At 36.9% G+C, this 18,928-nt stretch overlaps 4 protein-coding genes across 5 annotated transcripts; 3 read left to right on the top strand and 1 right to left on the bottom strand.

The window, feature by feature from the left end:
* The first annotated feature begins 985 nt into the window (after window positions 1–985).
* LOC141606824 (uncharacterized) lies at window positions 986–2,709 on the top strand. Of its 2 annotated transcripts, XM_074426159.1 has the most exons (2): window positions 986–1,775; window positions 1,878–2,709. In XM_074426159.1, exons 1-2 carry the CDS (start codon window positions 1,079–1,081, stop codon window positions 2,444–2,446), a joined length of 1,266 nt encoding a protein of 421 aa, XP_074282260.1. In that variant the 5' UTR covers window positions 986–1,078; the 3' UTR covers window positions 2,447–2,709. The 2 variants fall into 2 exon arrangements, with proteins under 2 accessions (XP_074282260.1, XP_074282259.1); XM_074426158.1 differs by having other exon boundaries at window positions 988–2,709.
* Window positions 2,664–4,739, bottom strand: LOC141606825 (cyanate hydratase-like). The gene is made up of 4 exons (XM_074426160.1): window positions 4,386–4,739; window positions 3,619–3,690; window positions 3,071–3,179; window positions 2,664–2,952 (listed from the first exon to the last, which is right to left on the bottom strand). Exons 1-4 carry the CDS (start codon window positions 4,655–4,657, stop codon window positions 2,914–2,916), a joined length of 492 nt encoding a protein of 163 aa, XP_074282261.1. The 5' UTR covers window positions 4,658–4,739; the 3' UTR covers window positions 2,664–2,913.
* Window positions 4,740–7,268: 2,529 nt separating this feature from the next.
* On the top strand, window positions 7,269–12,538 carry LOC141606823 (protein NRT1/ PTR FAMILY 5.2-like). The gene is made up of 4 exons (XM_074426157.1): window positions 7,269–7,554; window positions 9,785–10,002; window positions 10,570–11,135; window positions 11,664–12,538. Exons 1-4 carry the CDS (start codon window positions 7,428–7,430, stop codon window positions 12,499–12,501), a joined length of 1,749 nt encoding a protein of 582 aa, XP_074282258.1. The 5' UTR covers window positions 7,269–7,427; the 3' UTR covers window positions 12,502–12,538.
* A 2,609-nt stretch (window positions 12,539–15,147) lies between these two features.
* Window positions 15,148–16,314, top strand: LOC141608857 (putative F-box protein At4g38870). Its single transcript, XM_074428202.1, has one exon. The coding sequence runs from the start codon at window positions 15,148–15,150 to the stop codon at window positions 16,312–16,314; it is 1,167 nt and encodes a 388-aa protein (XP_074284303.1).
* Window positions 16,315–18,928: the final 2,614 nt, after the last annotated feature.

Genomic DNA, 18,928 nt, shown 5'->3' with positions numbered 1-18,928 from the left:
ATTTTCGCGCTTTCTAAACCCCGTCGTAATAATAAAGTAAAGACTCGAAAACAGCCTTTCAAGTTAACCCGTTTTGTGTGCAGTGGCGAAGCCAATTTTTTTGGTTAGGGGGTAAAGCGTTTCAGCAGGGCCGAACAAGTAATGCTTTTAGACAAATTTGATAATTTTTCGAAAACGTTAACTAAAACTTTAACATTTAACATTATTCAGCAGAAAAACTGGCAAAATTGACCGACCTGAATGATCTGAGCCTACACGCAAATTCAAGACCCGAACTTAAATTACCCGACTCAATATAATCCGACCCGGGAGTTTATTGTTACAAACTAATTATTATACTCCCTCTGTCCCGGTCATTTGTTGTCCTTTTCCATTTTGGGGTGTCTCAGTCATTTGTTGTCCTTTCTATTTTAAGAATGAACTTGATGAGTAATTTGATCATTCTCATTCAATTTGTTCCACTTGTCATTTAGTTATTGGCCTTTTCCTCATTCCTTGGTCTTTGTGCCAAAAGGAAAGGACAACAATTGACCGGGACGGAGGGAGTACATAAATAACTTGATAATAGTTGACCTGAAAATGACCCAACCCGAACTAACTAGATTCGAATCCGACTCGGTTGACCCGTTTGCCAGGTTTTTTTACTTGCCCCCGCTAGCCAGTAGCCCCCCTAAATTGATCGTTATTTTTATGAGTCAAACAAACCTAAAATATAATGTTACAATACATCCGTCTTAACCATTAGGCAAAGACGGTAATCTAAGCCAACAAAGTGAAAGAAAAACACGGGACTAAAAAGTAGACCTAATAAATGCTGATAATCAAATTGGTGAGATAGAAATGTGATTAATTAGATTATTGGAATGTAGTATAGCCAGTAGGGAAAATACATTATTCAGTAGAGTATGATTTGTGTACAGCAGTTGGTAGTTGAGTCAGAGATTTAGAATTGAATGCTTAACTTTCTAGCTGTTAATGTATCCTTAAACCCTTATATAAACCCACTGAAGTGCAGTGAGTTCAAGGCACAATATCTTAGTTCTACATTGGTCATTGAGTAAACATTTAATAAGAAAAAATGAAGGGGGGGACTAAAAAACTTTGTTTGTTGTTTTTAGTTTGTTTTAACATTGCCATAACAAGTGTGCAGGGAAGAAGTGTACCAATTCCGAGAAGTGAAGAGGATGAGAAGTTGTTCTTTGGTAAAGGTGGAGGGTTTGGAGGTGGGTTCGGTGGTGGTGGAGGCAGTGGTTTGGGAGGAGGAGGTGGATTTGGAGGTGGAGGTGGAGGCGGTGGTGGTGGAGGAGGAGGATTTGGAGGTGGATTTGGTGGTGGTAGCGGTGGTGGGCTAGGAGGTGGAAGCGGGTTAGGAGGTGGTGTCGGTGGAGGAAGTGGGTTAGGAGGTGGTGCCGGTGGAGGAGCTGGTGGTGGAGGTGGATTAGGAGGTGGTTCCGGTGGAGGTGGTGGATTAGGAAGTGGTGTAGGTGGAGGAGTCGGTTCTGGTGGTGGTGGTGGACTTGGAGGTGGGCATGGCATAGGAGGCGGTGTTGGCGGTGGTCATGGCATCGGTGGAGGTGCCGGTGGCGGTCAAGGCATCGGTGGTGGTGTAGGAGGTGGTCATGGCATCGGTGGAGGTGCTGGTGGAGGATATGGTAAAGGTGGTGGAATTGGAGGAGGCGTTGGCAAAGGTGGAGGCCTTGGCGGTGGCGGTGGAATTGGAAAGGGTGGAGGTTATGGTGGTGGCATCGGGAAAGGCGGTGGTGTTGGAGGTGGTGGTGGACTAGGTGGTGGAATTGGTAAAGGCGGCGGTTATGGTGGAGGTATTGGGAAAGGCGGCGGCTATGGTGGAGGTATCGGGAAAGGTGGCGGTGTTGGAGGTGGCATTGGAAAGGGCGGTGGATTAGGTGGTGGAATTGGCAAAGGTGGCGGTTATGGAGGAGGTATCGGGAAGGGTGGTGGAATCGGAGGTGGTGGTGGATTTGGAAAAGGTGGAGGCCTTGGTGGGGGTATTGGCAAGGGTGGAGGATTTGGTGGCGGAATAGGGAAAGGTGGTGGTATTGGTGGAGGTGGAGGTTACGGAAAGGGAGGAGGCCTAGGTGGTGGTAGTGGTATCGGTGGAGGTGGTGGTTTTGGAAAGGGAGGAGGCTTAGGTGGCGGCATTGGGAAAGGTGGCGGTTTTGGAGGTGGCATAGGAAAAGGTGGCGGATTTGGCGGTGGAATTGGGAAAGGTGGTGGTTTCGGTGGTGGTATAGGGAAAGGTGGAGGTTTTGGCGGTGGAATTGGGAAGGGTGGTGGAATAGGAGGAGGATTTGGAAAGGGTGGTGGTATTGGCGGAGGATTTGGGAAAGGTGGGGGATTTGGTGGTGGTTACGGTGGAGGATTTGGAGGAGGAGGTGGTGGCGGTGGCGGTGGCGGTGGCGGAGGTTTCGGAGGAGGACACCATTGAGTGATTTATCCAGGCTTTCAAACTTACGTACACGAAACGAACCTATCTTATTACATTAAGAGAGAATTGAGTTAAAGCAATATTAGAATATCTACTCTGTGTTTCATGTTGTGTTTGTTTACGCATTATTTCATTGAGGATGTTTATAATCGTTTGTAATATATTTCACTCGAAATTAGCATCTGAGGATGCAGCTGCGAAATCCACAATATTTTGATGTATCAAATTTATCATGAATAAATCGGCGTATATTACAGGATAAAGATTATTATTACAGTAATATTACTGCAAATCTGAGTTTGCACAGGTGTTTGGCAGAATGAATATATATACTTCTTGTACAAATCATTATTTAGTTTTGCGGAAATCGCCACAGATTGACAGAAACCACAAAGTTCACAAGTTCAGGACTCATGTATATGAAATGACAAACAAAAGCATATGATTACATACTATTCTCGGGGGTTTCACTGTGGCCTTGGTCGCGACAGCATGTGCTCAGCTTTCTGCAGATTAACAGATGGAGATATAATTTCAGAAATAGTCTCGAGAATGTGATATTTTGAGGCAGAAATTTAGATCATACGGAGCTAAGAAAAAGAATTCATAAATTCTCGAACTGACCTGCTCACTGTGTGGCAGATATTTTCCGTCAAAAGTAACCACAACCCTGTCTTTGCCATCGACACCTTTGACCTTATCGACTGAGCAGTAGAAATCTATGGCTGACATTCTAAGCAAGAGCGCAAGTAATTAGTACTCCATCGTTTCAAAGCAAACAGTCGCAACTACAAGCAAAGTCTGCCATAAATCCATGATGTTTATAGAAGCAAGGCTTAATCTATATATGGTGCAAATGCCGATTTGAAAAATAACAAAATGGTGCGACTTGCGAGTATCCTAAGCGGCTAAGAATAAAATTGAACTGGGATTTTACCATATTAGCATGATCAATTCATGACCACGAAATCCAATAGTTACAGTTGCTTTATTATCCTTCAGTCGTATTAATTTTAACTCAAAAGGCAACAACAAATTCACACAAGTAGAATAGTAGATATACGATATAAGAGGACAATGCAGACAGGAGAATGAAACCAGAAATATACAGATGAGACGATTCAAACATGAGTACATGTAAAATTAGTTTAAGATCACGGTAAGAGTTATACATGCCATCGCCAAAATCCTCATTGATGATTTCCTTAATGCTCTCACCAAAATGCATGACAGCTTCATTCAATCTGCAGACAAAAATAGTCTTGATCAGAATAAAACAGTCGCAGGGTAAGTGATGCAATGATCTGCACCAGAGCAACTAAAAAAATCGAATACTTTTAACTAAAAAAAATTCATATTTTCACTGCCTAAGGATGCGTCACGCTGTCACCCTTCGTTCCACCACTGATTCGACAGTAAGTAGAATTTTAGGAGGTATAAACGTATGCAGTCATGTCCATAGTAACATGTCAATTTTTGTTATCACTCCTAGCATCAACAATTCCGGCTTAATCTTGTGTAAGACCGTCTTAAGCTAATACTTATAGCTATCATTATATGAATCATATAGCATGCAAAGATCAGTGTCTTAAGCTTAAGACGGTCTCAAATAAGATTCTGCCAAACAATAGTCCATAAAAATTGCAACTTTATGGTAATAAACCAAGTAATCAAGCTCAGCTATTTAATTAAGCAAATCAATCCAACAATACTAATTAACCAATGAACAATTCACAAATCAAATCAAAACCCATTTCATAAAATCAAAAACCCATAAAAACCCACAAATTACTTTCCTTACTAATCAATCATACTAAAAATCATACTTCCTCCGTCTCAATCATTTTGTTTTTTTTTTTTTGAGCGGTATTTTAATCGTAAACAAATGATTGGAACGGAGCGAACAAATAATTAAAGAGATAAAAGTAAGTAATTAAACCTATAAATAGCAGGTTCTTGAACCAAATTAGGATCATATGATCTAAAAGGATGCTTAATCATCTCATTAACAAGTTCATCGGACAAGTCGGGCAGTGCAGCCCGGAGTTTAGGAACAGTTTCGGGCTTTAAATGGGCTTGACGTCGAAGAAGTTGGGCTACATAGACATTTGTAAGCCCAGTTTCTTCAGCAATTTGACTGTATGATTTTCCTGATTTTTCCTTCACCTGCTGTAGTTTTTCTACTACTGACATTTTATTTGTCGTCGCCATTTTTGTTTGCTTAAGCTTTTTTTGTGTTTGTTGATAAGTAGAGAAGTGAGTGTTTTGAGTTTTGACGCAGTTGATTTGGGTCCAGTATTATGGTTCGGGGCCGTCTTTGTTGAATAGAGGTTGGTCGGTCGGTTCTTTACGTTTTTCTTATTTGGATTTATCTGTCGTCCTTTTCCATGTACAAGTGGATTTTTCGATTTGTATACTGTATTTTTTTTTCTACAAGTGTTGTATTTAGGGGTGTTAACGAGCTGGGCCGAGCCTGAGCTTGGCCTTGCTCGGCCTGTGCTCATAAAGTAAAACTCGATCTCGAGGAGCTTACTGGAGCTTGAAAAAATTCTGCTCGTTATCAAGCTTGCAAGCTTTAACGCGAGCTCGAGCCAAACCCGGGCTCAACTTTAGCTTATATATAATTGTTGAATTTTCGTTTTTTTTGTCTCGCTATTTTCTATAACAAGGCTCGAAAATTTTATATACAAATATTGGAAAATTAATGAGATATTTTGGATATTTGTGATACAAATATATAATCATGACAAACATTTTTATAAAATATAAGTAATATTTTATCTAATTACACAAGTTCGAGGCGCTCATGAGCTTTTCGAACCGACTCAACGTTAGCTCGGCTTGACTCGTTAAGCTCTCGAGCCCGAGCCGAGCTCAAACGAGCTGAGCTTTGACCGAGCCGAGCTCGAGTTGCTCGCGAACCGTTTCGTCTCATTAACAGCCCTAGTTGTATTCTAAAAACAATCGTAAGGAATTGATTGGGACGGATTAAGCAAATGGTTAAGGATTTGGGAGCTGACATGAGATAACTGACCTGATTTTAAAGGACCTAAATTTAAAGTTGATTGATCGATCCTAATCTGGAAAGTACATTTTTAAAGGTCATTCAAATTCAAAAATAGTACAGTTCAAAATAATTTAATTGTCAAATAATTTGATGCGAAATGATGATTTGGAAAAAGAAAAAAAAAAGCATTTTATGATTGTAAATGATCCCTGAAAACGCTAGTGACGAATCCAAGAACCTTGGTTATGCTTTACCTTTCATAATAGTTTATATAGCCGATAATAACTTTATATAATCGTGAAAATGTGAGATATAACTTTTAAAATACAATGAATTTTTTTCACTTTATACTTGTAATTAGAGGTGGCCAACGTCGCGGAAATACTCGGGGCCTAGCCGGCTAGCCCACAACATTAGACAAGTTTTGGGTCCTGCTATACGTCGTCGACAATTTACTAATTATCGTCGACAATTAATGTAAATTTCCAAGTTTGCCCTCCATAACATAACTCCATTTCCGTCTCACTAAAATGCAATTTCCGTCTCACTAAAACACAAGTCAATTTCCGTCTCACTAAAATCTTTCAAACAAAAAAAAATGACGATTTTTCAAAAAAAAAAAAGCGGGATTTGTAATTAACAACATGAACGAGAACTTAGCGATTATCGATTACCGCACCAAAAATTAATCTAAGTCAAAAAATGATTTTTTTTCTCAAAAAAAAAAAAAAAAAAAAAAAAAAAAAAAAAAAAAAAAAAAATCCGGACGAAAAACATTTTCGTCCAGACCAAGGTCCGGACAAAGAAAATTTTCGTCCAGACCATGGTCGGACAAAGAAATTTTTCGTCGGACCAGTCCAGACGGAAAATATTTTAAATCAGACCAGTCCAGGACGAAAAATATTTTCGTCCGGTTTTTTTTTTTTTTTTTTTTTAAAAAAAAATTTTTTTTAAAAAAAAAAAAAATTTTTTTTTTTTTTTCCGGACGAAAATATTTTTCGTCCGGACCAAATCTGGACGAAAATATTTTCCGTCTGGACCTGGGTCTGGACGAAAAATATTTTTTATCGGACCATGGTCCTGAGACGAAAAATTTCTTTGTCCGCACCTTGGTCTGGACGAAAAATTTCTTCATCCAGGCCTTTTTTTCAACAATTTTTTTTTTTAAAAAAAATTATTAATTTCCGTCTTAAATTAGTTTTGGGTGCGTGGATCGATAATCGCTAATTAAAATAAGTTTCAATAAATTAAAAAATTAAAATAAAACGAACTATCCCCGAACGGGGTTTATTAGTAATTATTAATTATTTTTTTACGAAAACAAAACAAGACGGAAAAAATATAAGGGGGATTGTGTGGGAGGGGTAGTTTTGGAAGTTCATTAAAATTGTCGACGATAATTAGTAAATTGTCGACGACCTTTAGCAGACAGGCAAGTTTTTGGTGGCCAACCCGCACTTGGACTTGGGCCGGGAATCACAACTCCACCCTCGACTCGACCCGGGTCTAGCCCATTGACCTAGTCCAAAAAAAGGTTATATGGGCTTGGCCGCCCACGTCAGCCCTAACACTAACTAGGTCGTGTTTGGGCTCAATATTTCCAGCCCGATTCTCACTTCGTGTTGTGCTCGGACCCCATCATTTAATCCCGACCCAAACTGGCCTGGCCCGCCCCGATGGCCACCTCTACTAGTAATGGCCTAATGTGTAGCTCATGCATTTGAGTATGGAAAATTTGACTTGAATAGTATTCCTATATGACCAAGACAATCATTTGTACAAAGAGTAGTTTGATATGCGATGCTATAAAAGAGCACATTCTCACATTTGATACAAGGATTCTATTAACAAACTTGAAACCAAAAAGTATCTCCAAATTAAAGAATCACCAAAAAAAAAAAAACTCTAATTTCCTACTCCCTACAATAATATGGGAGTATTTGTATAGCTCATACTAATATTGTACTTAAAAGTATGGCTATGTTAGTGAATGAAGGGGTTATTGAAGATGATTACACTAAGGATGGCACAGTTGATCTCAAAGGCAACCCGATTCGTCGATCCGAACGCGGTCGTTGGAATGCTTGCTTCTTTATTGTTGGTAATCTTCTCTTCTCCATCTTTGTATGCTTTATTAATTACCAATTCAAGTTTTTAATACGTAAACAAGTTGAGAAGCTTGAAAGGCAAGACCAAGATAACAAGGTATAATAGGATGAACAACTTACAACTATAGTATGAACAGTAGAACTAGTGACGAATTCAGGATTTATATTATTGCACTGCTCAGGATTTATATTATTGCACTGCTCACACTTAAGAGGTAGCCCGAGGAACAAAAGATAAAAGGAAACAAAAGCTAAATAATATATAGTATATATTTTCCATATGCAAATTACCTCGTACTCCGTATCATTAAAAAAATTTCGAAATAGACAATTAAGATAATATTCTATCTCAGACTTCTCTCGCCTCACATTATTTTTTATCGGAATATTTCATAACCCTATTACTTTTAGACCCTGTTTAGCTGAATTGAATTTGACTGCATTGTATGAAGTTAAATTAAATTGAATTTATTGGAGCTGAACTAAACTAAAATAAACTAAAATTAAGTCCGAGAGAACGGGGCCTTAATAAAATTCTATTCCCTAATAATAACAAAACACCTTCCTCAATACCACAAAACGAGTACGTAAGAAATATTTTTAGAGAGGTTCCTCTTAAAAACAAAATTGCCTCGGTCAAATGTGATCTAAAGCGAATAATATCATACTGACGTAAAAGTAATAAAACCAGCTTTGCTAGTCGGTTTTCATTAAACTTACATATTACATTCTTAGTCTTAACAGGGGACTTGCTATCTACTCCCTCCAATTCAGTGTTTTCTTCCCTTTGTTTTGGGGCACAAGAATTAAGGAGGGAGTTAAAAAATGAATAAAGAAAGATGGTGGGGTTTGTAGATTGGAGAGAGGAATGGATAATTACGAATTAAATAAGGAATTGTGAGTTATGTGGGGTATGGTGAGAGGAGAGAGGGATGAATAAAATAAGAGTAAAAGTTAGGTGGGGTTTGATAATGGAGAAATGAATGAATAAAATAAGAGTAAAAAGTTTCCAAAATAAGAAAGGGGAAGAAAACCTGAATAATCCGTTTAAGGAAATAGGGAAGAAAACAGTGAATTGAAGGGAGTATAAATGAAATCACGACTTAAGTGTTTGACTGTTTGATAAGTATATTAGATCATCATTTACACTATTAATTAATTAGTCCAAGTTCAACACTATCGTCCACCAACTTAACTATCAAATTTCTTGGACCTTATCTTTAGGCATGACTATTAATCCTCACAATCCTCACTTTTCCAACTTTTGAGTGAATTCTCACCCAAATGGTCCAATGTTACGTAGGACTACCCCTTATTAATTAGTCAACTAGTAGTCTCCATCGAGTAGGATTGATCGAACAACCTACCTAACCTTCTTATGTGTAGTAATTATTGTGTAAAACCGTTGTATAGTATATGGCGATAAATTATATGCTAAACATCTTACGTTATGATGATACTTAATAAAATGTGTAGCTTATGATAATTGGGTTGTTATACAGTGTATAACGATCTTATTTTATAATTTGCATCGTAAACATATATAGTATGAAATAATAGTTAGTCAAATTGATTAGTGTAATGGAGTAGTTAGACTAATAAATCCGTCGTTTCATAACATAATAATAAACGTGTTTTTATCCATGATCTAGAGTCTAAACTCGAAACTCAAGTATTCAAGTACCTTAAGTATCGATTTGAGCACCCATAAGCACTTATTTCAACTAATAAGTTGTTGTTCTAACTTAATCAAAGTGTTTGAATTTGAGCCCTTAGAATAAATGAGTGTTAATAAAACTTATTAGAAAGAGCTTCATAGCCTTGGTCGTCCTACCCGACTAAACCGGATGGTATAAAAAAAAAACGATCTTAAGAACAATAGTAACTTGGAATTTTCTACGTGCAGTGCAAGACCCAAAATTTCAAAAATAAAATTTCAATTTTTTTGTCATTAATCATTGGAAATTTGAAATTGTCTAGCTAAGACAAATGCAGTAATCATTGACTAGAAACTTATAATTAGTTGTCATAATTGGTTCAATTAGTCTCTCTTAAACATGCGTCATAAGATTAAAACATGTCAAATAATATACATTTGTATGGATGATCAAGAGAAATCCTTTATTAGTGTTCAAGCATTTTATCTTTGTCTCGCAATGTATATTTGACTACTCATCTTAAACTTAAGACAGATAATTCCGTCTTTAATTAAATTTTGTACAGTGTATGAAGTGTTTGAAAGAATGGCATATTATGGTATATCATCAAATTTGGTGGTGTATATGACAAAGAAACTGCATCAAGGAACCGTATCATCAGCCAATAATGTTACCAATTGGGTTGGCACTATTTGGATGACTCCTATTTTGGGTGCTTATATTGCTGATGCTCATCTTGGTCGTTATTGGACTTTTCTCATTTCTTGTTCCATTTATCTCTTGGTATATATCCTAATTCCTAATCAACTTAACCTCTTTTGAGTATATCGAGTTCGAGATCGTATAGAGTCGACAAATGTGACGACTGACGAGTTTATAAAATTATAACAAGTTTTATCAGTTTTTTTTAACATGTGCTTTTAAATTTATTGATTTTTCTAATAAGATATTAATTGTCCGACTTTTCAAGTGATTTTAACATGTGCCTGAAGCGACCTGTTAAAAAAAAACATATTACCTTGGTGGATCGAGTTATCTTACTAACCAAGCCTGGAATCTTTGGTTACTATTTTCATCAATCAGTCCCCGTTAAGGTGGTCTTAACTTAAGACGAGAACAATGTCACTATTTTATGATAAAATGTGACCATTTAATGATAAAAAGTTATAACTGAAACTGATGGTAAAATGTTCACATTTTTATCGTAAAAGTTCACATTTTATCCATCTTAAATTCAAGCAAATTCAACTGTCTAAGATGAAAATTTGCAATTATAAGCGCATTTAAATGGTTTTTATTTATTTATGAGACCGTCTTATACTAATAATTTTTTTCCCGATTTTCAATTAGGGAATGTCTGTGCTTACATTAACAGTATCACTTCCCGGGCTAAAACCGCCTCCATGTAATGAAGCCCAAATATCTAATTGCAAAAAGGCCTCAACACTTCAACTAGCCATATTTTATGGGGCACTCTACACTTTAACAATTGGGACAGGTGGGACAAAGCCCAACATTTCAACAATTGGTGCAGACCAATTTGATGTATTTGAGCCCAAAGAAAAAGCCCATAAATTTTCCTTCTTTAATTGGTGGATGTTCAGCATTTTCCTAGGGACACTCTTTGCCAACACTGTCCTTGTGTATGTCCAAGAAAATGTAGGTTGGGCTCTTGGTTATGGGTTGCCGACTATCGGACTCGCGATATCGATCTCGATTTTCTTAGTTGGAACTCCTTTGTATAGGCATAGGTTGCCTGCAGGAAGTCCTTACACAAGGATGCTTAAGGTCATTGTTGCTGCCTTTAAGAAGAGGAAATTGTGTGTTCCTAGTGATCCTAAGCAACTCTATGAGCTTCATATGGATGCATATACAAAGAATGGCGGATCGCGAATCGGATTAACTCCTTCTTTAAGGTTCTTCTTCACACTTACACTCGGTTCTTTTAGATTGATATTGTCTGAATTAAACTGAATTGAATTTAATGATCTAAACTGAACTAAACCCAATTGAACATAATGGACCTGACCTGACCTGAACTGAACTGAACTGAATTGATCTTAGTTGAACTGATCAGAACTGAAATAATGATAAAACGATCGTACATTAGCTTAGTGACATTTCACAAATACTATTATACAACTGGTTGAGTTTATGTGTATTTTTTCGAACTCTTGTAATTTTTTATTTATATTTTAATTTTTTGATGTTAAAAATTAAAATTTAATTGAGTTCCTATATATTATTTTTGAGTTTCATAATAATTTTTTAAGTTCAATATTTTTATAATTGAGCTCAGATTCTTTTAAACAAAGCTCATAATATATAGGTTTAAGCTCAAGTAAATAATTCTAAAGCTCGAGTTCTTTTCTATGCAACCAATACAACTGGTTGTATGTATAGTCTATTTACTGGTGACATTTCTGTTAAATCAACCCATGTAGGTTTCTTGACAAAGCGGCTGTGATGACCGAATCAAGAAACCCATGGGAGCTATGCACGGTCACGCAAATTGAGGAGACGAAACAAATGCTAAAGATGGTTCCGGTCTTACTAGTCACATTTGTTCCAAGCATTATGTTAGCCCAAGTAAACACCCTTTTCATCAAGCAAGGGACAACCCTTGATAAACACATTGGCAAGTTCAACATCCCTCCGGCAAGTTTATCTGCATTCATGACGATTTCTATGCTTATTTGTGTCGTAATCTACGACCAAATCTTTGTCAAGTTGATGCGAAAACTGACCAATAACCCAAGAGGGATTACTCTACTCCAAAGAATGGGCATTGGCTTAATCCTACACACATTAGTCATGATCGTATCTTCACTAACAGAAAGAAAACGACTTAGCATTGCAAGACAACACGGGTTAGTTGAAAATGGTGCACAAGTTCCTGTAACTATATTCATACTTCTTCCTCAATTCGTGCTCATGGGTGCAGCTGACGCGTTTCTTGAGGTCGCCAAGATTGAGTTTTTCTATGACCAAGCGCCCGACCAAATGAAAAGTGTTGGGACTTCATATTCTACAACTGCGGTTGGAATTGGAAATTTTCTCAGTAGTTTTTTGCTGTCTACGGTTTCTCATATCACTGAACAACATGGTCGTCATGGATGGATCTTGAACAACCTTAATGCCTCACATCTCGATTACTACTACGGATTTTTTACGGTACTTAATGTCGTAAACTTTGTGTTCTTCTTGATTGTAGCTAGGTCTTATGTTTACAAGGTTGAAGTTTTTGATATAGTGGAACTTGAAGTGCTTCCAGATGAATAAAACATTGGTGAAATAGTGGTAAAATTTTAATTTGTAATTTGGGACTTTGCCAAATACGAAAATCTTTAGGTTGACAACAAGTAAAACAACAATTCATGGATTATACCACAATTTATACCAGTTGTACGGTGTAAAATATGAGCTTTGTAATAAAGAATTCGAGTTTTATTTTAAAGAGTACGAGCTTTATTAGATAGTATCTAATTTCATCCACTTTACACAATAAAAATATAACTTTGAATAAGTTCAGAAAAAGTACACAGATTTATTTTACCTTTGTTATACCATGCTCATATACAGATATGAATATCCAAATAACATTACCTAATTTACTCCCTATTCAATAACATCTTTTATATTTCTTTTTACATTTTCTTGAGTAAAAGACAAATTTAATGCATCTTGAAACATACATACATCAAAATTAATTGAATACAAATTATACGATGAATTTTATTTAATTATATTTTCAAATAATTTGAGTGTACCGTAATATGAAGAATCTTATTTAATCTAACAAATAATCGAGTGTCGAGAGTCAAATTGTCAACCAAAGACATTTTCAAACTAAAAAGGAAAACAATTGACTTAGACACTTGAAAATAGCTAGATTAGGTAAACAAATAATCGGGAACGAAGTAATATCTTTTACTCCACAAAAGTCTATCCAAATCTGCAACCAACTAGGTTGTTTGTAGTTGGAAAAGTCTATGGTACAAGAGACAAATAAGAAGTGTACCAGTATCTCATTCAACTATATTGGTAACGATCAAAGATCTAACTATATTGAACTCCCTCCGTCCCGGTTATTTATTTGCGTATTCCATTACTTGGGAAAATTTGCCATTAGGTTAAATAGTTGGAAGGGTGACATGGGATGTTAAGATATAGAGAGATATATTTCATACGTTTTATTATTGATAAACTTGTGATGTGATACGAATACATAATAATACCCGTATTTATAGTACTGGCTCGAACTTTAACCCTATCTAGAATATATTCCGTACTAGACAATAATATAATATAATATAACTTATACGGTAAGATATATGATATACTCTAATCTAATATACCATATCTCTTATTCCTTCCTAATATGGGAAGAACGAAGAGGCATCAAGAGGAGGTTCGGAGGCAAGGAGAGACGAGGAAAGCAAGGTGTCGTAAAATCATCTTCGCTAAGGTTGGAGGCTGCCGGTGGAGGTACAACCTCGGTAATTCGAACTATTGCATTTAACTCCTTATTAGAGCAATAATGGTAGAAGAATCTCTTGACACTTTGAATTGTTTCATTCAAGAGACATAAGTGAGGGTACTCTCCCGGAAGATCAACTTGTTTAAGCATCAATGATACAACATCTTTCAAAACTCGGTTTCCGACATCCCATAACTCGTTAGCCGGGTGCCTACACTTATAAACCTTGCATATACTCGTATCGACATCAATTGGCTTGTAACTCGAGTACACATTGATTACAAGTTCTTCATCGAGTTGTGGCTCTTTTTTGTCGTCGTCCTTAAATTTATTATTTATGCATTTAAAGGGATCGACCGTCTGCCAAACAGCAACTTCGGTGATGAATGAATTAGTACATGTTAAGTTGGTTGGTGGTCGCGATACTAACACTTCTCGAATCGTTCCACATAAATCGATCGACAACATTTTACGTCCACTCGGTATCTCACCCACAATGTACGAGGCCCAATAAGCCAATTCCTCGGTTAATACGGGTAAAACATAGTTACCTTCTTGTACCATTCCCAATTCTTCTTCGAATTCTTCTTCCACCCATTTGTACACTATTTGCCACGTTTCTTCGTAACTTGTCGGAAACCCTTGTATTGGACGTCGAAAGGTTTTCAAAGTCGAAGACTCGATCTGTGCCTCCTTAGGACCAGCGTTCTCCTCATCCTCATCCTCGTCTTCGTCTTCGTCTTCATCCTCGTTATTATTCTCGTCTTTATTCTTACCTTGACGCAGAAAATAATGTTTCAAGATGTCCGTATCAAGGCGAATATAGGAAAATCGTAGATTGATCGAGAGCTCCTCATCTAGCGGAACATCATCATCATAGGTAGTGTTATCACACAAAGGTTCCGTATGAAAATTTAAATTTGTTGCCAAGTAAATATTTGTTTGTTTATCATCATCAACCTCATCATCACTGCCATATTTAACCGATAGATCGGTGCTATGGTGTAACAACCCCATCGATGGTGTTTTCGTTTTTCTTCCTATAAAACGTTACACAATATTTTGAGGGTATATATACAATCAGTCGTAATAATAATAATAATAATAATAATAATAAGAAGGTTTTTCTAACGTGTGAGCTTCATAGAATATTCTCACTAATTATGGTTAAACTAGGTTTATAGTTGTATTTATCATGAGAATATGTTAATCTTTCCATATTTAATTTATTAATCTTTAGAAAAACCCTAATTATGGTAAATCTACTTTTCCAGTTTTCCTATTGTGTTTAAGAAATAAATAGGAAATTGTTTGGTACGTACTAGGAGTCTAAACGACGACGGACTTTAGGAATAAAATTTCCAGTTTTCCTATTAACACCGTAGACGGATATATATATATATATATATATACCCGGTCTTAAATAAGGATTTGTGAATGAAAAGAAGATGTCGACAAACAACAACATATTATGCGGAGACTTATGGACTCAAGTACTAGCAAGATTGCCGGTGAAAACTCTTTTACGACTGCGAAGCGTCTGTAAAACCTGGTGTACGATCATCGAAGACCCTTATTTCATGTCGATACATCTTAAGCAATACCATAATAATAATAATGGTAGTAGTAGTCATTATGACAAGACTCAATTATTATGCCACCATATTGAGAGGGACGGGAATCTGTTTATAAGAAGCACAATTTGGGTCCGTAACTGGAACACGTTAACCAAAACTAGTAAACTTGTCGAGTCGTCTGATAAAGCATATTCTCTCGTAGGGAACACTTGTTTCGGGTTGATATTGATGTTATGTTACTACCCTCGACGAGAACTGAGACTATGGAACCCTTCACTAAGAAAATCCATTGTTCTTCCCTCGTCTCCGTTCATTACTTCTACGACTCTCCATGTCGTCCACACTCTTGGTTTTTCGAATTCAACTCGTTGTTTTAAGGTTGCTGCTTTTCAGGTTGACATGTCCTGGGAGAACCGACACAAGATATTGTCGGTTGCTGTTTATACAGTCGGAGCTGATGATGATAATAATAATAATAAAGTTTGGAGGATAATTACGCCTGATAATAGTTTAATTGATGCACCTTATTTGGAAGGGTTGGTATTCTTTCAAGGGGCTTCACACTGGACTGTATGCGACGAGACTATATCATCTGACGCAAGCACCCATCTCGTCTCGTTTGACTTTGATAGCGAAAAGTTTAGTTTGGTTGAGCTACCAGACGCTAGGGAACAAGAGGGAGCGGTCAAAATTGTGTTCCTTCTTGGCGAGGCATTGGCGTTTATGAGCGTTACCGAGATGACTCGCCGTGTATGGGTGGCGAACAAGGATGATTCCGGTCTTGTGTCATGGAGTTTATGGTTTTCGGGTGGTTCAAGTGAACCACATATGTCCATAATCTCGGACCAACGTCGTTTGAATTCTAATATTTACTATTTTGATGATGGTGGTACCACTTTTACGTTTGGAAACTCTTCTTATGACATTGGGACGACCAAAATGACTAAGTTGCTGAAATTGTCGAGTGACGATACTCTCAATTTACATTTTTATTTCGAGACCTTGGCGTTGTGCAAACAAGGCCAAGCCTTCCCATAAGGCCATAATCAACAACTTAATGTGATTCAATTCTCTGATCGAGATGCGTGTCCGTAGTGTTATTCAACTTAATGTGATTCATTATTAGTGATTCGGAGAATGTCTCTCTCTGTTGTTCTCTTAGTGTTAAGGTTGCGTCCATCTGAAGTTCTGAACCCCCTTACTTCATCATAGTCAGGAGTCATCGAGGTATTGCCGTGATGTTTTTACACTTTTATAGTCAGTCATGTCTAAATAGGGTACAAAATGAGAAAGGACTCCCACTTTCTCGCGTTATTATCCTCCATTCGAAATATCCAACTAAATGGAATACATAAGGTGTAACTACAAAGTATGTTAACTACTGATTTCTCCACACATTTTGATATCCAACTAAATACATAAATGGAATTCAATTTATGGGTGTCTAATTCAATTGTTTACGGAATTGTTTAATCTTGAAGGGCATATAATTTGAACATGTATACAAGTATGTAGAGGTGGCAATTGGGTCAGTCGAGTCGGGTTTGGGTCGGGTCAAATCGGGTCGGGTCATATCGGGTTCGGGTCATATCGGGTCAGCCACCCCTTTCAGACCGGGTCATTTCGGGTCAAATGTTGTATCGAGTCGGGTCGGGTTTCGGTCGGGTCATTATCGGGTCGGGTCATTCTAGGTCAAATGATATCGAACCGGGTCGGGTTTGGGTCGGTTCATTATCGGGTCCGGTTACTTTATCACATTACTTCAATTTTTGACCATTAAATTTAATTTTTAAGCATTATTTATTTTAATTACTTCATTATTAAGATAAACATAACAATCTAATTACAAAATCACTTTCAATTTAATCAATATTAAGCCTAATAATTGTCGGTTTATCAATTTAATTGAGTCAGTATCGGGTCGGGTCAATATCGGGTCTGGTCTGGGTCGGGTTCAGGTCACTGGTTATCGAGTCAAGTCGGGTTACGGCTCGTCATCGGGTCGGGTCGGGTCGATTTTGGATCACTGGTCATCGGGTCATGTCGGGTTACGGGTCATCATCGGGTCAGGTCGGTTTCAGTTTCGGGTTGCAATAGTCTCGGGTCAGGTCGGGTTGGGTCAGACTTGCCAGCTATACAAGTATATACATAACTAATTGTCTACTTGTCATTCAAAAGCAACTCCCATAAATGTATGATCCCCTCCCCTCTCCGTGGTTTTTATTTTATACCAAAACCGTAGTTTAATTACATTTTCCATTTTTCTTTTTTGGCGGAAACGTATTTTTCTTGTTTAATTTGATCATCTATTTTTCTTTTTCGAGAATACGAATTTATTGTGATATGAGCATGTTATGATCTGGGATGGATAGAAGGAGGATGTGAATAGGATGAAAGTGGATGGAATTGGTGATTGCTGCAGATAAATGTGATGAAAATTGTACTCCCACCTATTTACTATATTCTTCCCTATTTTCCTTTTCAGATTATTCGGGTTTTTTTTCCTTTTTTTTTTATTGGGTTGATTTATGTGGTCCATATTCAATTGTTTGTGGGATAGTATATTTTGTGTGGTCCAAATTAACTTTTTTATTTCTTGTACAAAAAGAAAAGAGGAAGAATGTAGTGAATAAGGGGGGAGTATGTTGTACAAGACTAACAAGAGATATGGGATTTCAGTGAATCGACGACGGTAACATGTGTAATGTTAATCAGATTATATGCAATAATTAATGTGGATTTTATGAAGTGTTAAAACTGAGTAATGAAGCATGTCTAGAGATACGAATGGATGTGTTATTTATATGAAAGTTGATGATGTACATGGTATATGCTAAGTAAGGTCGCTTAATAGACATATGAATGATTAATCATGATAATATGCTATGTGTACTTGAGTTTGGACCATTGGACGGAAACAAGCTGAATAGAGACCAACCCGATCGAGTAGAAGTCAGCTCGCCTTTTAATTTGTATGCAGGTGTACGACATAAATAGTCCCTCGATCGAGTAGTCTCTAGACTCGATCGAATATTGTTTGCCTCAAACGAGGAACCTACCCTTTTAATTTGTTGAGTATGTCTCTTGATAGACGGTCTCAGGTTATTTTACAATTATAGGAAAAAGTGGTATTAAAGGTAATAAAATAGGTATAAATCATGATTAAAGAAAAAGGAGTACATTTATCATGTAAATAGGTACGAAATTACTATATCATGACGATCAACAAGAAAAGTGTCACGAAATACAAATAAAAAGAATACGGAAAATTGGTCTCTTAATAACTTATTTAAAACCGTCTCTCACAAGTTTTAGTGTAATTTGATTATAATTAGATACATGCACATACATTTCACATTTTTACAAATTTAGATAAAAATGAAATTTTGAAAAATTAAAACAAATTTAACCCACCAACCCACATATTAAAGTGGAGTCCTCAATATTCCATCAATACACAACATACACACACACAAAGAAATACACTCCGTAAGAATAATAAGGCGGTTAACTGTGGGCCCCAACATTCTGTCAGTAGCAGTAACAAATTCACACAGCCATAATTATATATTCCCTCATTCATCATTATCAACAGACAACAATTCACCTCCATTTTAATTTCTTTTCACCCAAGCTTTACCTCTATTTTCCT

Source organism: Silene latifolia, chromosome 10, assembly GCF_048544455.1.
Source record: "Silene latifolia isolate original U9 population chromosome 10, ASM4854445v1, whole genome shotgun sequence".
In the NCBI taxonomy this organism is placed as follows: Eukaryota; Viridiplantae; Streptophyta; class Magnoliopsida; order Caryophyllales; family Caryophyllaceae; genus Silene; species Silene latifolia.
Note: the sequence above shows the minus strand (reverse complement) of the source record. Positions and strands in the feature narration are given on the sequence as shown.

Excerpts from the sequence above, each read along its gene's own strand:
- LOC141606824 (XM_074426158.1), top strand. The coding sequence starts at position 1,079 with ATGAAGGGGGGGACTAAAAAACTTTGTTTGTTGTTTTTAGTTTGTTTT.
- LOC141606825 (XM_074426160.1), bottom strand. The coding sequence starts at position 4,657 with ATGGCGACGACAAATAAAATGTCAGTAGTAGAAAAACTACAGCAGGTG. Across the intron at positions 3,180-3,618 it reads GAGGATTTTGGCGATGGCAT|AATGTCAGCCATAGATTTCT; the intron begins GTATAACTCTTA and ends GCTCTTGCTTAG. Across the intron at positions 2,953-3,070 it reads ATCTGCCACACAGTGAGCAG|AAAGCTGAGCACATGCTGTC; the intron begins GTCAGTTCGAGA and ends GTTAATCTGCAG.
- LOC141606823 (XM_074426157.1), top strand. The coding sequence starts at position 7,428 with ATGGCTATGTTAGTGAATGAAGGGGTTATTGAAGATGATTACACTAAG. Across the intron at positions 7,555-9,784 it reads TGCTTGCTTCTTTATTGTTG|TGTATGAAGTGTTTGAAAGA; the intron begins GTAATCTTCTCT and ends AATTTTGTACAG. Across the intron at positions 10,003-10,569 it reads CTTGTTCCATTTATCTCTTG|GGAATGTCTGTGCTTACATT; the intron begins GTATATATCCTA and ends ATTTTCAATTAG.
- LOC141608857 (XM_074428202.1), top strand. The coding sequence starts at position 15,148 with ATGTCGACAAACAACAACATATTATGCGGAGACTTATGGACTCAAGTA.